An 18,023-nucleotide genomic window follows, 5' to 3' on the forward strand; every position below is an offset into this window, starting at 1 on the left:
ATATTAATTATATTTATTATATTATAAATTTATTATTTATTATTAATTTAATTTAATTTTAATTTAAAAAAAAAAATAATATCATTATTTTATTCATTTATTACACAGGGTGTTTCATAATGTTCTTAGGAGTTATAAAAATTCAGTAACGAAAAGTATTACACTTACCTAACTTACGAGGTGGTGCAGGGAGTTTTTGTTAAAATCTATAAATGTTCAATATGTGCTCCTCTGGTGACACGGCACACATCAACATGAAAGTCTAGCCAAACTCTCTTGCCAAACTTGTTCTAACATGTAATTTTCGATAGAGTTGATTGCATTGATTATGCGATCCTTTAGCTCAGCGATATCGTGCGGCATTGGTGGGGTAAACACTGTATCTTTCATGTAACCCCAGAGAAAGAAATCACATGGCGTGAGGTCTTGGTGGCCACAACATAATGTGTTGATCTTCTTCAGATGCACATCCTATCCAGCGCCGAGGTAATGTGTTAAGGTACTGTCGAACCTTGTTATGAAAATGGGCAGGACAACCATCTTGCTGGAAAATGAAGTCGTTGAGTAGCTGAGGCATAAGCCATAATTGTGACATATCCAGGTATATCGTCGGTTTACTTTGCCGCTAATATGGAAAGTAGCTTCATCGCTGAAAATTAGCTTGTTTAGAAAACCTTCATCTAACAACATCTTTTCCTGTAATTGTAAACAAATCGAGCCTACGTGTTTTATCTCCATCAGAAAGATGCTGGATTAAATGAAGATGGTACAGTTTGCATAATAAACATTTATGAAGAACTCTCTACACTGTTGTTTTCGGAATTCCTATTCTCTGCCTGCATCCGTAGTCGATTTTGACGGGCTGCGAATGAAACTTGCACGCACACATTCGACATTGACTTCTGAGGTTGATGGACAACCGGTTGATTTTCACTTGCACAAGCAACCGGTTTCACTGAATTGTTTATACCGTGTACGAATTGAATTGTCACTTGGTGGCTCCTTATGAAATTTCAACCGAAACACACGTTGCACAGAAATTACTGACTTTGACAAGTGAAATTCTAACACTCAAAACGACTTCTTGCTTCCCGTGGCAGCCATTATCTCTACTGTCGATGCCTAGCGAGCAAATGGTTAACTGCCTAGTATATGTGGAAAAAAACTATCTGAAGTACTTTTTCATACAGTACTTGTTTTATTCTTATGAGTGAAATAGTTTTTTGTTAATGAATTTTCAAAACTCCGAAGAACATTATGAAACGACCTGTATATCATATTATTATATTAATATAATATATTTTATATAAATATAAAATGTTCTTATATAATGTATGATGTTCTTATATATATATATATATATATATATATATGTGTGTGTGTGTGTGTGTGTGTGTGTGTGTGTGTGTGTGTGTGTGTGTGTGTGTGTGTGTGTGTGTGTGTGTGTGTGTGTGTGTGTGTGTGTGTGTGTGTGTGTGTGTGTGTTTGTTTGTCTCATATGCATTCTTATACCATTCATCTGATTATGATGAAACTTTCATGAGTTGTGCAGATGCCAGAAAAGGTTTCTGAATTAGTTTGGGCTCGCTAGGTGGGGCTGGGTGGAGATATTTCAAATAATTGTATTTATGGTCCAATTTGGCTCATAGTTACGTGAAAAATAAAAAATATTTTTGTGAAAAAGGAAAGAAGGGGAAAAAGTAAAGAGGAAATGTTGTAAAGAGGGGAAGTGGTGAAGATGAAGATGTGAAGAGGGGAAGAAGGAAATAAGAAAAAGGGAAAGGTTAAATTTTGTGATGTTCCGTAATGTTCAGTTTTTTAATGTTTAATTTGTGTTCATTATTATTTGTATATATATATATATATATATATACTCAAATCTAGCAATAGGAAAGCATTGCCAGGTCAGCTAGTTTAACTATAATTTAACTATTCTTCATATCACAGAACTAATAAGAAAGATAACAGTTTAGTCACTTTTAACCAAATGTGAGAGTCATTCATATATAAACCACAATTTTGCTGGCTGACTGAGGAAGAGCAGTAAATATGGAAGAGCACTGCAGGTAGTTAGCTGGATATGGGTGGAAGGAAGAAACCAGCCAGTCATACCTGTAGGTCATGTTCCCACATCAACAGCAAAATGTCTGAGCAGGAGGTACCATCGTCCATTGCACAACGAATTTTAATCTGATTTCTTGCCAACAAAGGTATCAGATCTTCTGAAATTTTTACTTGACTCCAGGCACAGTTCAGACATGCTATCCTGTTAAAAATCAAGTGTACAATTGGGCCAAAAAAATTGGAAACTGTAGTGATGCAGCAGAGAACAAAACTCACAGACCAGCATCAATGATGCTAACATTCTGGCCACATTCATGACCTTGTAGTAGGTGACCATCACATAACCATCCCTGAAATTGGATCAGAGGTGGGCATAAGTGTTGGGAGGAAGCGTGCATACAATGTTGTCAGACACTCTTAGATGCAGCAAAGTGTTGGCAAGTGGGTTCCACCTATTCACACTGAGATACAGATAAATGTCCGGAAAGACATCTGTCAGCAGCCTCTGAGTCACTTTGAGGAAGGATAGGCATTTTTGGAAGAAAATTAACATTAAAAAAAGGCTTATCTTATGTAACTTAAAAGAATTGTACACAGCTTTCAAAGAAAAGCATAATTTAAAAATTTTTTTTTTAGAATTTAAGACCTAAATTTTTTGTTTTGGCTGATGGGTCAGGTATTCACTCTGTTTTTGTGTGTGTAACCCACCAAAATGTAAAACTCATACGTTATCTGCTTGCTCTAAAAATTAAATTTGATTATTACATTTCCCTTGCAAACCATCGTATGTAATATAAAAAATAAAACATCCGTGCTGTCACAGTATGAAAAATTTCCAGACTCTAATGAAGCGCTCATATTTCTGCAAGAGAGGTAAAATGATTTTTATTCTGAAATTATCTTCAAACAGTGGGTTTCTTCTATTTCTTAAATTCTTCTATTTCAACAGTACTTAGATAAACTTACTGAAAATTTAAATAATCCAAAAAAGGCATCATTTTGTTGCAAAGAAACAATCTAATTTCAACATTAAATAAAAAACTTGTTGAAGGGTGAATGTAATGTAATGGGAGACGTCTCTAAAAATTTTCCTTTTGTGATACAGGATGAAGTCATATTACTGGTCAAAAACTAATGCCACAGTACATCCATTTCTCATATATTTTAAAAAAGAAGGAAAATTACAAAAGTCAAAGCTACTGTGTGGTTTGTGAATACTTGAAGCACAATACTACATTGTTCTTCTGCTTCCAAAAGCAAGTTACAAATAAAGTGAAAACACTGTTACCACAAGTTAAACAATTTTTTTTATTTTTCTGACGGCTCCTTAGCCCAGTATAATCTGTGCTACCATCAAGATTTTGAAATCACAGCTGAATGGCATTTTTTTGCCTCATCATGGAAAAGAACCATGTGATGGTATTGATGGAACTGTAAAAAAGACTGTTACTAAAGCAAGCCTTCAAAGGACAGTCAACAAATTGTTATACCTTCTAAAATGTACAATTATTGCAAAGACAATAGTAAAAATATAACATTTATTTTCTGCTCTAATAAAGATGTTCAAGAGACCGAAGAATATCTCAGTTCTCGTTATCAGGTAATCACAACAGTCCTAGAATCAAGAACCTTTCACAGTTATGTTTCGAGAAGTCAGAAATGCATTCTGAAAGTCTGAGTGACCTCTGAATCAGAAACATTTACGTTAGTATAGGTACACAAGGGCATTAGTGTTTCTGATTGCTTTATTAGGTTTACCAAACACAAAATGTAAAAATTACGTCTGCTGCATATACAATGGCAAGTGGTGGTTAGGCAAAGTCATTGAAATCAAAATGCATGAACATGAAGAGGAATAATAAATACACTTTTTCCATCTGCAGAATCCTAGTACTTCATTCAAGAAATTATTGAGAGATAATAAAACACGGGTTTAACTGGAAAACATTTTAAAGATCCTCACACCTTCAGAGCTTTTTCTATCAACTACTGGAAGAGGACACAACATTAGACCAAAGATGAATGAGGAGTTATCAGTTCTACCCGATAAAAAAATGGCAGGAACACTAAATTAAGTTTGTTTCAAAAAGTGCAAGATCTATTCATAACTTCCATTAACAGGAGTAAAATAAGGTAAAAGTGAATTGAACAACTCGTTAACGTATTTGAATTATCATCTAATTATTATTTATCATTCTGTACATTTTGTAATTGACTATTTATTAATTATCTATTTATTCATTCAGTAATTTCTATAATCTGAAAAAAACATCTGCATTTTTTGGATTTGTTGTTTACGGTTAGAAAGAAAAGTGTTTTAAGCAGTATTTTTGGCTTCATTACTCGTCAACCCCTTTGAGTAACAAAACAAATTTTATATGGTATTAAAATACATAAACAGTACTTACTGCTGTAAACATTTCAGATTTTTGCCACCTGTTCACATGTGGTTTTTGGGCACCAAAAATGAGATATTTTTAAAATCTTATGATTTGGTGGAAGTCTTATTTTTTATAAGTGCTACTAGTACCTAAGAGTCAAGTTAAAAACTTTTTTTTTCTTTTTTTGTTGTCTGTGAGCAAAAAACGCCTGGGTGTTATCATCGCCTGGTAGATATTAGTAAAAGGGTAAAATAACTCTAAAATAATAAACTATACAAGGAGTAAACGCAATATTAATCATATAATAAAAATTTACTAAAACAAGCCAAGAAGGTAAAATAAAACTCAAAACCAATACCACAAAGTTGATAAAATATAAAAGTTAAAATAATAGATTAAAGAAAGTATATAAAACTTACCTAACTCCGATGGGGTGTGCAAAAATCCCCTCCCCGGATTGTAAAATTAAATACATAGAACCAAAAACCAAATTGAAAATAAAGGTTAAAATTAAAAAAAAAACTCTCCTTACAGAAAAACATATATGAGCATATTAAATCCTTTGCAGTAACCCGGTACTATGCAAAAAGAGAAACACCCGTTCCAAAACCCTGCTATCGTTGCACAAGATTTCACAGAAGTTTCTGGGTATATTAAACTGACGACGCAACGCCGCATAACATACGCAGTCCACGAGAATGTGGTGCGCAGTCATGCGGCAGTTGCATCGTGTGCACATGGGTGGGTCTTCTCCTGATATTAGGTATTCATGTGTGACCCTTGTATGTCCCAACCGTAACCGTAAAAGACATGTCTGTTACCCTAAGCCCTTCATTTTTTAATTTGAGCCCAAAATTTGAAAAAACAATTTGTTAACGAAATTTCAGTAAACATTACAAGATTTGATTATGTAACAAAATGAATTTTGAGTACACTAAGTTGAAGTTGTATTTTTACTCTTTCAAAAACGCCCATTTTAGACTTCTGTAATGGAAAAAGTAATGAAAATGCCTATTACTCAATAAAAAAGTTTTTTTAAAAATATAAAAAAAATATTCTTTGGCCACTACAAGACGGGTAGTTATCACATACCAAATATCATCAAAATCAAAAATAGTGATGCACTGATCATTTGTTGAATTAAAATGGAATACTTCTTTTTTCAACAGATAAAACAGAACAAAAAAATTAGTAATTTATTCTTATATATCACATACTTGACTCAATTTGGGTACTGTGATTTTATCCAATTTATGTGCTCTTTTGCGTTTGTTAGCACGCAGTGTATCATTTGTATCATTATCCACAGGTGAGAAACCAAGCTGACATAATAATTTTAATAAGCAAGATAGGCAATCTTGTTGCCATTCACTACCATTGCCGCTTACTTGAAGTATACCTGTAAAATACAAAAATATAAACAAATGTATATTACGTAATTCTATATTGTTTACTGTACAACCTACTTATTGTGTGCCTATCAATCAAATATTTCAAATCGATTTAAATTACAAGACATTCAAGATGTTCTGATTATACTGTTTATTTTAGAACAAAATGAATTTGTTAAAATTTATCTTAACATGAGTTTTAAAGGAAGATTAATGCATTAATTAAATTTTTTTATGAATTTTAAATTTTTTATATATAATATGTGCATCACATCTGTTTTTAAATTAATGCTATGTTTTTAACAAGTCTTTAACCATGCTGGATGAAGCTGGTTTGAGATGTGTAATGCTGTCTGATACAATTTTTATAAAAATAACACAGTCTGTCCTGTGTGTGTGTGTGTGTCTATGTGTGTATATATACACACACACACACACAAATATAAAAAGAGGTTGCATATTAAAATATTAGGTTGTAAGCAACTTAAAAACCAAACTGCTACAGACTAAACATAGTTGTAACAAGTAACAACATTTCATGAATGAAATGAAAAAATGAAAACATAAATTAAATTCTACATTTACATTAGAAAAAGTTTACATATTTACCATATCTTTACAAAAGATATTTGAAGTAAGCAACCGCACAGCAATTCACGCTTTCGTACTCAAATGATCATACTGAGTAACCTGACAAAAAATGCTGTTATGCCATAGATTTCTTGTCAAATGTTCGCTTTCAGTTCATTGATAGTATGGGGATTTGATTCATAAATTCTTACCCTTCAAATAGCCCAAAAAAATCACAACTAGACAGACCTGGGAAACATGGGGCCTCTGTTGACAATAAGACCATCTGCAAAAGATCTGTTAGGCAAGAATAGAATTCTTCAAAAATGGTACGGTATACTTCTGTATTGACAATTCAGTCAAAAAATATTAGCCCCGATAAAGGATTACTAGAAATAGCACACCACATACCGATTTCCATATCGTAAAGTACATGCTCAAACATCTGGTGAGGATTTTCAGTCATCTAATTTATGATATTATACAAATTAACATGCCCAGAAGAATGAAATCGTTTCTCAAGCAACACTGAATAAAGCATCTGTTGTATCTGTCCATTACAATGTCTTTGAGAGGGAAGTCACAGTAATTAATACTTTTTGGTTTTTCTGTTCTCTTAAATCATTTTAGAGTTGTTATAAGATATGGCTTCAAATTGAAATCATGAAGAATCTTGCAATCGTATGCGTATTTTACACCATTTTGTTGTGGCAAAACTGTATAGATTTTTTCAGCCCAGCAGAAATTATTTGAATACTTTCTACAGGTTCTGGAGTCCTAATGGAATCTATTACGTTTTGTGTTTAAAACCAACCACTTTGTATGCCTTTTTTTAAACAAAATGTGTCAGCTGGAATATATATCCATTTCAAAATTTTTCCACAAATATTTTATGTTTTTCAAGAGGAGCCAGAACGTACTTAAGCTTCCAATATAGCAACCCTTTCCTTAATAAAATAATATTTAAGAAAACACAACTGCAAAAATCAAAATTATCTATACTGAACATGCTGAACACCGGGTCAGGGACAAACAATGCAGTTCACACGATATATCCAGGCAAAGATCGTACATAATACAGCGTATGGTGACGCCTGAATTGGAATTGAATTACATCGACGTCACTTTGGTGACAGGCGATCTGCTCAGAAGTACAAGTAGTTGGACTGTCTGGCCTGAGGCCAGTGTGAGCGATCATAGGCTTATAACCTATGAGATTGCGTACAGAGGCGATCTAAGAGCTCCGGATCCAGGTCTCAATAACTTAAAGAACTTGGATCAGGACAGGCTGTGGCGTAAGTGAGCGGCTGCCTTACAGGGGTTTGAATGGCGCATGGAGCACAGTGAGGAGGTGGAATTGATGGCTGAACAATACAGCCAGGCCATCAATACTGGCTGCAACAGGGTTTCCCGTTAAAGCCCATCAGGGCTAGGAGTGAGGGGGGTGTTGCGACCAGAAGAATCAGAGAGTGCCTGGAGACATCTAACCTCCACTTTTGGGAGGCCATCTGCTGATCGCAGGCAGCGGCCCAAGAATAGGTGGTGGTTCTCTGACCTGAGCAAGCTGCGCACAAGGGTGGGACTCCACGCACAATTTGCATGGAATCGAACCTGGAGCTGCCAGGTGTTGCGAACCCCTGGCAGCTCGCATAGTCATGTTACTGACCAAAACCATTGCAGGTGCTATCCAGTGTTCAGTGAAGGTTTGGTGGTCGTGACCACACATTAATATCTGTGGCGACTTACCAGGCATTCCTGTATACTCTGTTTCCAGATGCTGCAGAGCGCGAAGCAGAAGTCGGCATCAGGGGGGTGAGATACCATTCCCTGACGTGCAGGCTGTGGATCCCGTGGATATAGACTAAGAGTTTTCTCGAATGGCACTTATAAAGGCACTGGGTATTGACCAACTTGATCCGGATATCTTCTATCATCTGCTGCCTGTCATAAAAGAGCCGTTTGGCAGGCTGTTCTCTGAGTGCCTTAGCTGGAGTTGCTTTCCGACTTCTTGGAAGATGGCTTTGGTGAGGGTGCTCTTAAAAACAGCAAAGGATTCGAGTAAGGTTGGTATTCATCGGCTCATCAGCCTCTTGGCAATTATCAGCAAGTTGCTTGAAAGGCTGGTTGTGGAACCACTCTGGGAATGCATCAATATGAACTGTCTTCTAAATTGAGGCCGATATGGATTAATGAAAGGGATTGGCACCGAGGATTACATCTTAAGTGCTCTTGCCGAGGTGGAAAGCGCCAACTGTAAATATTTTTTGGCAATTTTGATTGACATAGAGTCAGCATTTCCTTCCTTGTGTTGGAGTTCTGCCCTCTATGAGTTGGTACACCAATATGTTCCCGTAGGCCTACAGGCTGTAGTGTGCGACTATTTGTCTAATCGTACAGCTCTGTTTAGAGATGCACACCTGGCTGTAAAAAAATCCATCACTAGGGGAAGCCTATAGGGTTCCGTTCTCGGTCTCCTGCTGAGGAACCTGGTATTTGACGGATTTCTCAGACTGACATTTCCAGAAGGGTCATGACCCAGGCTTTTCTCCAGTTAGTTCATGGTAATTCACGACCACAGCTAGAAGACCGGGCGCAGGCAGCTTTGTTGACCACGGAGGGCTGGATGGACATGAAAAATTTAAAGATTTCTATGCCCACGACAAAGTATATGCTTCTCAAGGGTGCAGACAAATTATCGTACAGTAGTAACCCCCACATTAAGTATAAAGGCTGTGTGGTCAGCCGAGATAAAGTTCATAAGTACCTAGTTGTTTTGTTTGATGAGAAGTTGCAGTTTAGCAGTCACATTAGGCAAGTAGCAGCGGACACTGTCTCTGTGATGCACAAGCTTAGGAGGATTGCTCGGAAGGATTACAGGCTGTCAGGCTGTCATTTGTACATGGTGTACTGACTGAGTTGTCTTCAAAAGTATGGCCTCTTATGTTGTGTCCATTTGGGCGCATAGGATGGACAGAAATAGAGCACTTATTCAGAATTTAAGGAGTGCCCAGCGCAGAGCCTTAGTAGTATGCACTGGTGTTTTTAGAACAACCTCCTACGAGGCTACCACCATATTGAGAAAGGCTCTCACAATCAATTTAGTGATAAAGGTTTGGGAGGCTGTGTGGAAGTTGCAAAGAGGCAGGGAGGCCAACGTATTTGGGATGCGGTTTCAAGTTGGGCCTATACCGGAGCAGAACGGTTATCATAATGCACCGGTTCTAAATTTCAAACAGTTGCCCATCTCCCGTCCGCAGAGGAGGCTTTACAGCCTCGAGATGGATGCACAGCAGCAAGAATGGCACACCACGACTAAGGGAAGGTCCTTGTATAGATTTATACAGGACTTGGGGGGATGGTATGTCTCTCTCCTTCGTTTTTAAGGGCAATGGGTACCCAGGTGCTCTCCAACCACGCAAACTTGAACCATTATTTGCTTTGGTTTTGCCTGGTAGCTGATGAGTTGTGCATCTGTAGGGAGGTCCAGTCGAACGAACATTGATTTTTAACTGCCCAGCTCTTGGGGGGCCAGAACTCAGGGCAACTTGGAACTTAGAAGTCAGGGGAAAAATTGGCCAGTCATAAGCGGCTAGTCAATGGGGTGTGAGCTGCATTGTTGGACCGTACAGGTGTTCCTTGATGCTGTTGCTTTATTCAATCGGCATCAGTAGTTTATTTAAGGTAAAGATTCCTATCTTGCTGCTGTTGGAAGCCCAAGAGTTATGGCTGACCATCAGCAAATTAGAGCTCCAAGCACTTTAACATTGGTGGACAGGTACTTGCTGGCATTCAGCAAGCTTAGGCGTGGCAGCGAATTGCTGTCTTGACGAAATAAATTTAATTTATTGAATGTTATATATATTTTAGTAGTTGACGGGGTGCGCCTACCCATTTTTGGATATATGACAAGTGAACGGTAGTACACAAAGCAAATGGTGTGTGACACCATACTTAGTTCGCTCACGTAATTAGGTTAGCTCTAGGAGCTAGTTAGGACACCGGTCGCTAAACTAATTCAAGGCTCAGTAGCCGTTTGTGGCAGAGACATTCAGTCTTATGCTTTAGGGTGACCAAATGGGGGGATGCGGAAGAAATGACATGCAAACCAATTATCATCCTTCATGAGCATGTGTTAAATTCAACATATTCATTATAAATTAATATGTCTGAATATCATCTAGAAGATCAACATGTAATTGAAAAAAACACAATAAAGCTAGGACTTTAGCTGCAATTTGGCGTAACCCTCAGCAAGTTATTAAGAGATTAATTTAATTTGTTAGTCATTTATTCTCCTGACAAACAATACCTAATAAACCAAATAAAAAAATTAAAACTACTCAAATAAAGCATTTTTTTATAATTCTGGTAGCACCAGAATTCTATACATGTACAGTACCTATTTGGCTATCCCTTGTTAATCAAGATAAACTTTTGTAAAATATTATTATTTTCAGGGAAAAGATTCACAAAAGAAAGATTCTTGTCTACATACCAGACATAAAAATATCAAATAGATATCTTAATCCACCATGTTGTACAAATTTCTGGCTCCAGTTAATGCCTTCTGAACAATCGACACTGTCACCACCACCAGACTGACACTGACTAGCCTAAAACACAAAATTATACTATTTAATCGATACAAAAAAAAACATGCACATATATAAACACACATATAACACGATCATTAATTTACAAAACTGAAGACAAACAATACAGAAAAAGGAAGAAAACATAATTACAGATGACAGTGTTTCAGAGATACATCACATAAGCCTTGGTTAACTTTCCTGTACTTCACAAATAGAATAATTTTACACCACAAGATGAACCATGAAATTTATATTACCAATTTTTTTTTTTTCAAATAATTTTTTAGTCTGTGAATAGTAAACCTTACACATTCTGCAATGAATTTAATAAACTGAGCACTTCTGTGAAATTGAACAAATAAAATTAAAAAGAGGAATTATTCATTGTAACTATTCGGGGAAGTTTTAACCAGCGTCAAAAATAATCTTACTGAATTAGTAACATTGTAAGCACCATTTCCAGAAACAGCAAACATCACTGACTGATGATTAAGGGGGGAAAATAAAGTTTTTTTAAAAAATAAGGGGAAAATGGAAAAAACTAAGTTTATCACATCTTGTATGGAGAGGGTTATCTGACAATTAATAAGTAATGTATTGAGAAAGGCTTGATGCTGTACAGTAAAATAAGTCTCAGACAAATGTTACATAGAGTAATTTCAAAACAGAGTAAAATATAAAAAAGAATGGAATTATCTAAAGTATAGCCACTGATTGACAAATATATTAACCCAGATTTGTTATTATTTATTTCTGGGTATGGAAATTGTTCAATCCTCCTATTCATATATTTGCGAAACGCTAATAATACAATAATAAAACTGCACAGCTTGGATTGTGGAATTCTTCCTTTTTGCTGAAATAAGTATACGGTCTGTTAATAAGACAGACCGTATATTTTTATATGTTAAACATAGAAAATGCATTATATTACAATCTAGACTAATACAGTAACACACAATATAAAAAAGGAAACAAAATTTTATAAAATCATTTTGTAAGTAAACAATAATAACTCTCAGCAAAACTATTGACGCAAACATAATAAAATATTATATAAGATACAGTTGTTTCTACGGAACGGATTTATAAAAAATATAAATTAACTTCAATATAAATACATAACTTACTATAATGACGGGAACAGTTTGATTTTGTCGACTCAATGATTCAACTATATACAATGAATACATAAGTTTTTGAGGACTGGCTGGATCCAAGAGTTCTTGCAATTTTGTTTCACAGTCCAGTTGTTGGAATCCACGAAGCAATGTTGGATTTGTCGGTAACAGTGTCAATATATCCCAAACACGCCTTGACAACACTTGAGCCTTGGTATGAGGAATCTGATGCTAATGGAAAAAACATAAAATAATGAAAAACTCATAAAAAGAGAAAAAAAAGGTGTATAAAATAAATAAGGAATTCTCTTTCCAGTAACACGTTAATTAAAAGAATCGCTTTGATCTAGTTAACATATTGAACTTATTTAAAGTATTCAGTGTTCAACTAAAGATTGTCAGCACTGTAAATATAAAATAAAAAAATTACTAAAGAAAAAAAAAAGACTTTTAATAGTGAATTTTCCAGTTCTGTTATAGGATTTAACAGTAAAAAATACTCAAATATTCTTTCCCATTTTCCTATATGGTAACTAATTATGGCCAACAGGCTGTTGTACCATGTAAGATACAACCTCTTTAAAAGAAATATTAATCTAACCGAACTGATTACTTTTCACATGGTCTGATTTTATTTAGCGTATCCGTTTCTTTTGATTGATATTTATCTAAACAAATTAAACCGAACAATAAATTTCTATTTCTAGAGAATATTAATTTTGGCATACGAGTATGGAATCCAATTATCTAAAGTAAACTGAAATCTGACTAGCTTGTTCCAAAACTTTCAGTTGAATTTGGACAGTCTGCTATCAGTGCAAAGTGTAATGCTATTTGTAACATCACCTTACTTTCATTTCTGTAAACCGATACTTCAAGATTGTTTTTCACTGATATACAGGGAAACTTCCCATAATGGACACTTCCCGATAACAGACTTCTCCTAATACTAAACACTATTAGATTTTCTGGCAGTTTTAAATTGGTATTTATGGATAAAATAATTCTCAATAACAGATCATCTAAATAACAGATACGAACGATGAATTTACCTACAAAAACTGTTCAATCAGTTCTGAAGAACAAACAGCAGAATAAAAATTGTTATTTTTCTTGTTTTATTTTATGCTCGGTGTGACTAATTTGTTTACCTGTTGTGAACTGTATTACTTCCTGCCCAGAAGCTGATGTTATGATTTCAATCGATTTACCATTCTGCGTGATAAGTTATCAGTTACATGAAAGTGTATACTGTACGTTGAACATGTGTAATATTTTTGTTATGTTATAGTATTTTTATTATAGTACATTTTCTAAACATACATTTTACTGCACGTTCAATTTAGTGTATTTTATAAAAATCATTACAACCATCATTATCGCAACACGTCTCAAAAATGTAAATGCTTGAGATTAAAAAAAAAGTAACAATTATAAATTTCTACGAAAAAGAAAAAACTATCTGTGCATGGCAAAATGTTTTGATGTCAGGAAAACTCAGATAAGCGATATCTTAAAAAGCAAATGTGCATTTCCTAAAACACCAGGCCCACCAGTAGAAAATTTGACTTATGAGTGGTTTTTGCAGGGTTTTGCAAGGTTTTATGAGTGGTTTTGTGCTAATAATAGTTCAGCCTCTGGAACTTTGATACGTGAGAAAACCCTAGAAATTGTTTAAGAACTCAGTTAAAATGAGTTTAAAGCATCAAGGATCGGTTAGATAAATTCCAAATTAGACATAACATTTCAATTAAAAATGTTTGTGGTGAAATATCTGAGGCTGTAAATGAGAATCTGGTGCCTGAGTGGAAGAAAAAGTTAAATGAAACATGCGCGAGTTATAATGAAAAAAACAATTTAATTGTGATGTGTTGTGTGTTCAGTTCAGTGTGTTCAGTGTGTTCAGTTGTGATGAATAAAGTGAATTACAAGAACTTATCGAACCGTTCGGAAACCACAGAGTACTTGAATATTGACGACACACTCAAAACAGAGGATATAACAACTCACATCCGTATTATTATTGCTGCCTCAGACATGATTACTTCTAATATGAACGACGATGATAATGACAAAAATAAATCAGGATTTACCATCACGAGTAAGGAAACGAGAGAAGAGGTTAGAAAATTAAAATGTTATTTCTTACAAAAACAATTACCAGAAGACGTTATTTTAATATCAAAGCTGCAGTCACTTATTGAAAAAAATATCTACCAGGACCTAGTTCAAACTAAAATAGGCAGCTACTTTAAACCATCTATGTATAAATAAATTGTAGATATCATATTTGACTTATCTCAATTTTTACATTATTTTTTGTATGTGTGTTTTGATTAATATTCTTGAATACTGTAACGATTAACATTCTTGTAGCGTATATTGTTTTTCATCCCGCTTTAGTACGACACTAATTTTATTGGTCAATTACAGTAGTACAGCATTATTTTTTTTTTTAAGAGGACAGCGTTTTATTTTCAGAAAAATAATAAAAAAATTGAATTTTTATAAAGTAGTTTTACTTCACATCTAATCTTTTTTTTAAATTTTAATTTACATTAAATAAATACGCATTACTGTTGTTCTATTCAAAATGTTGTTTTTTTCTAAGCAATAACCGAAGATAATATTCACATTTTTCTGAATATCAGACACCTCTAAATAATGAACAGATTGTTGTTCCCGAGCTGTGTCCAATATTGGAAGTTTACTGTATAGACTACTTTTAGATTCTATCATTTACTAGTATAACTTTTCTTTCTATTTAAAACACAATGTATTATTTATAAACAAAACAAAACTGTCAAACAAATATAAATTACATGAACTTAACATTAGCAGCAAATATGAACAAAAAAAGATTATTAAGAAAACAGTCCTAAAATTAACTACCAACATTCAATTCTTATATAAAAAATAAAAGTAGTATAAAAAAATTGTGAAAAAAATAAATCAAATAAAAAAGCAAAAAACTTAAATTGTTATTTCCACCTACATGACTCAGAACATATAAGATAAATAATTTTTTTTTTATTAGATTAAAAATGTAAACAGGCAATAAATAAATACTAAAAAAAAAAAAAAGGCAATTCAGTGACAAAACAATATAAAAATTATATTTTTTTTTGTAGCAACTAGAATACCAAAAGATTACCAAAATAATAAGTATCTTGTGTTTTCAAGCATAAAATACATTTAATAAACAAATAAACAAATATGATAGAAAATAAAACTAAGGTAACATAGGATGCATTAAAAATAAAAACAAATTTAAATACTAGGTATTTTGTAGAGTGAAAAAGTGGTTAAAACATGATACACAACTGAAAAATATAACAAAGCACAATAAACAGTTAAAAATAAAAATACAAGTATAATCAGTGTATCGTATCACTAAACTGGCTAATACAATTTTCATCATAAAATATTTCACAAAATATCATAAAGAAAAAATAATACTTAACGGGTCATTCATTAAATGGTGTCATTTTGAATTCTGAAGTATTTTTAAACAATCATACATACAGATTTTATTTATTAAAATTAACAGATGTTAACTAAAAATAGTATAATATAATTTTAAAAACTATATGAAGTGATAATGGAATAATTACTTTCCAACAACGCAAAGAAATTGTGAAAATTCACTATAAATATAGCAAACATTTCACAGAGACGTTTCATAAACTTTTATGTCTTTTCAGTCATAATGAAGCACTTATAATGGATAGCAATTGTAAAACTAATTGCTTATTTGAGAAAACTAGCAGAGTTACTGATGTGAAGATGTACATCTGTCAATTTAGTCTTAGGTCAGCTGAAAACATTACATCACTAAAACCCAGGTATCATTAACGACATTAACAACAATTTAACTATCTGAAACGTTAGCCTACGATCACATTTTGCATAAAGATCTTGGACTATATGCTAACAACAACTGCAGCTAGTTCAACAACTGCAGCCATTAGATCGTGCTCAACATCATCGTGCCTTTTTCGACAGGGTATTGGAAATACAGGCAGACAAACCAATTTTTTTAACAAAATTAAATGGACCTTAGTGACAAAGCCCATTTCCAACTGAACGGGTCTGTGAATAAACAGAAATGCCATTTGTAGAGCGCTCCTAAAGCCCTAGAAAAACTGTTATTTTATTTTTACTTCGTAACTGTTTTGTGTATTCAGAGAAACTCTTTTGTACAGCTTTTTGGTCACTGTTGAGATCAGGCTGTATATTTTATAACAATGAAGGAGCATCAGTTACAGTCAATACATAAACACCATCTTACTTCTTGTGACCTACTCTAAACAAAGTGGAGATAGCAGATGTTTATTTCAAGCAGGATGGGATTTACTATGAACCAGACAAGCCATCAAACAATTGCATTATTGCATGAGAAAATCATAGGATAGGTTATCTGACTTCTTCCAATAGGACTGTGTAAAGGGATAAGTCTAAACCGATAATCAATAAATAGTTCAGGTATTAAAGAGAGAATATTTCAAACCATTGTTTGAAAAATAAGCATAATTCTGCGAAAACCTGTTGCAAAACTTCCTTCATATAATTAACAATTACAACAGATACCAGGACCAATAATCAAATATTGGTTCACACATTTAATCACAAATTTGGTTCTTTAGAATGAAATGATGATGGTGACAATTTTCAAAAATATATGTTTTATTATATATTGTTTTTATTAACCCTCTTAATGAAAACTCATATATTACAAAATAAACAAAGCCTCTTGATCACAAAATATAATAATTTTGGTATTTCATTCACCATCAAAATTATAAAGTTAAATGACTATTACTTAATTGGGTGGCAACTAATGTCTTTAAATAGAAAAGAAAAACCAAAAGTTATTAGCATAAAATTTATTGTATAAATTAAAGTTCCACTAACCACCAACAATTTTAAAATATATTTTCAAACACTTTTGGAGCTACTACGCCATCATCAGAAATTTCTTATAAGATGTTAATTTAAAATTCATGTATAATATGTAAAATACGTTTAAATTAAAATTGTTACATTCATAATAGTCAGTCGTTAAGAAATAAAAAATAATTTATATGTCAATAAGACTGTTAACATCATGTCCGTAAGATGTTTATGACTATTATCACAGAAATCCCTGATGATGGAGTAGCAGCTTCGAAAGTACTTGGAAATATATTTTAAAATTTTTTTATAGGTGGAACTTTATTTTATACAATTGTATTAATACCAACGTTGCCAAACGCTTAGAAAAATAAATCGAAATAATATATAATTAGATCTTAATTTACATTCACAAACAATTTAAAATTAGCATACCCCTCCTTTAATTTGCGTCTTCATTGAACTCAATGTGTCCATGAGTGTAAACAATTGTTCAAAGTAATGCGGTAATAATAAAAGAAGTGTTGGTAGACATTCTCGTGGAGGCGGTGGCAAAACAGAAGGTGTATCTGATGAATCTCCTCTTTTCTTCTGACGGGATGCTCCAACAGATGTAAACACCATCTAAATTAATAATAAAAAAAAAATGTATAGTTAATTCAAGATTTAATACATATCTTTTTTTCAAACCAGTCATTTGACTGGTTTGATGCAGCTCTCCAAGATTCCCTATCTAGTGCCAGTCATTTCAGTTCGGTATACCTTTTACATCCTACATCCTTAAGAATTTGTTTTACATATCCCAAATGTTGCCTGCCTGCATAATTTTTCCCATCTACCTCCCCCTCCAATATCAAAGCGACTATTCCACGATGCCTTAATATGTGGCCTATAAGTCTGCCTTTTCTTTTAACTATATTTTTCCAAATGCTTCTTTCTTCATCAATTTGCTGTAACACCTCTTAATTTGTCACTTTATCCACCCACCTGATTTTCTTACTGAGAATT

General features: G+C 33.6%; 1 protein-coding gene across 2 annotated transcripts in view; it reads right to left on the minus strand.

The window, feature by feature from the left end:
* The window catches only part of puf (ubiquitinyl hydrolase 1 puf), a 405,361-nt gene that overhangs the window by 206,776 nt on the left and 180,562 nt on the right, over nucleotides 1-18,023 (minus strand). For both annotated transcript variants that reach the window (XM_075367624.1, XM_075367623.1), the window contains exons 21-24: nucleotides 17,451-17,639; nucleotides 12,132-12,353; nucleotides 10,902-11,019; nucleotides 5,663-5,844 (exon numbers count right to left, since the gene is read on the minus strand). In XM_075367624.1, coding sequence (XP_075223739.1) covers nucleotides 5,663-5,844; nucleotides 10,902-11,019; nucleotides 12,132-12,353; nucleotides 17,451-17,639 — 711 coding nt within the window. The remainder of the gene's footprint in view (nucleotides 1-5,662; nucleotides 5,845-10,901; nucleotides 11,020-12,131; nucleotides 12,354-17,450; nucleotides 17,640-18,023) is intronic.

Source organism: Lycorma delicatula, chromosome 5 (assembly GCF_047948215.1).
Source record: "Lycorma delicatula isolate Av1 chromosome 5, ASM4794821v1, whole genome shotgun sequence".
NCBI lineage: Eukaryota > Metazoa > Arthropoda > Insecta > Hemiptera > Fulgoridae > Lycorma > Lycorma delicatula.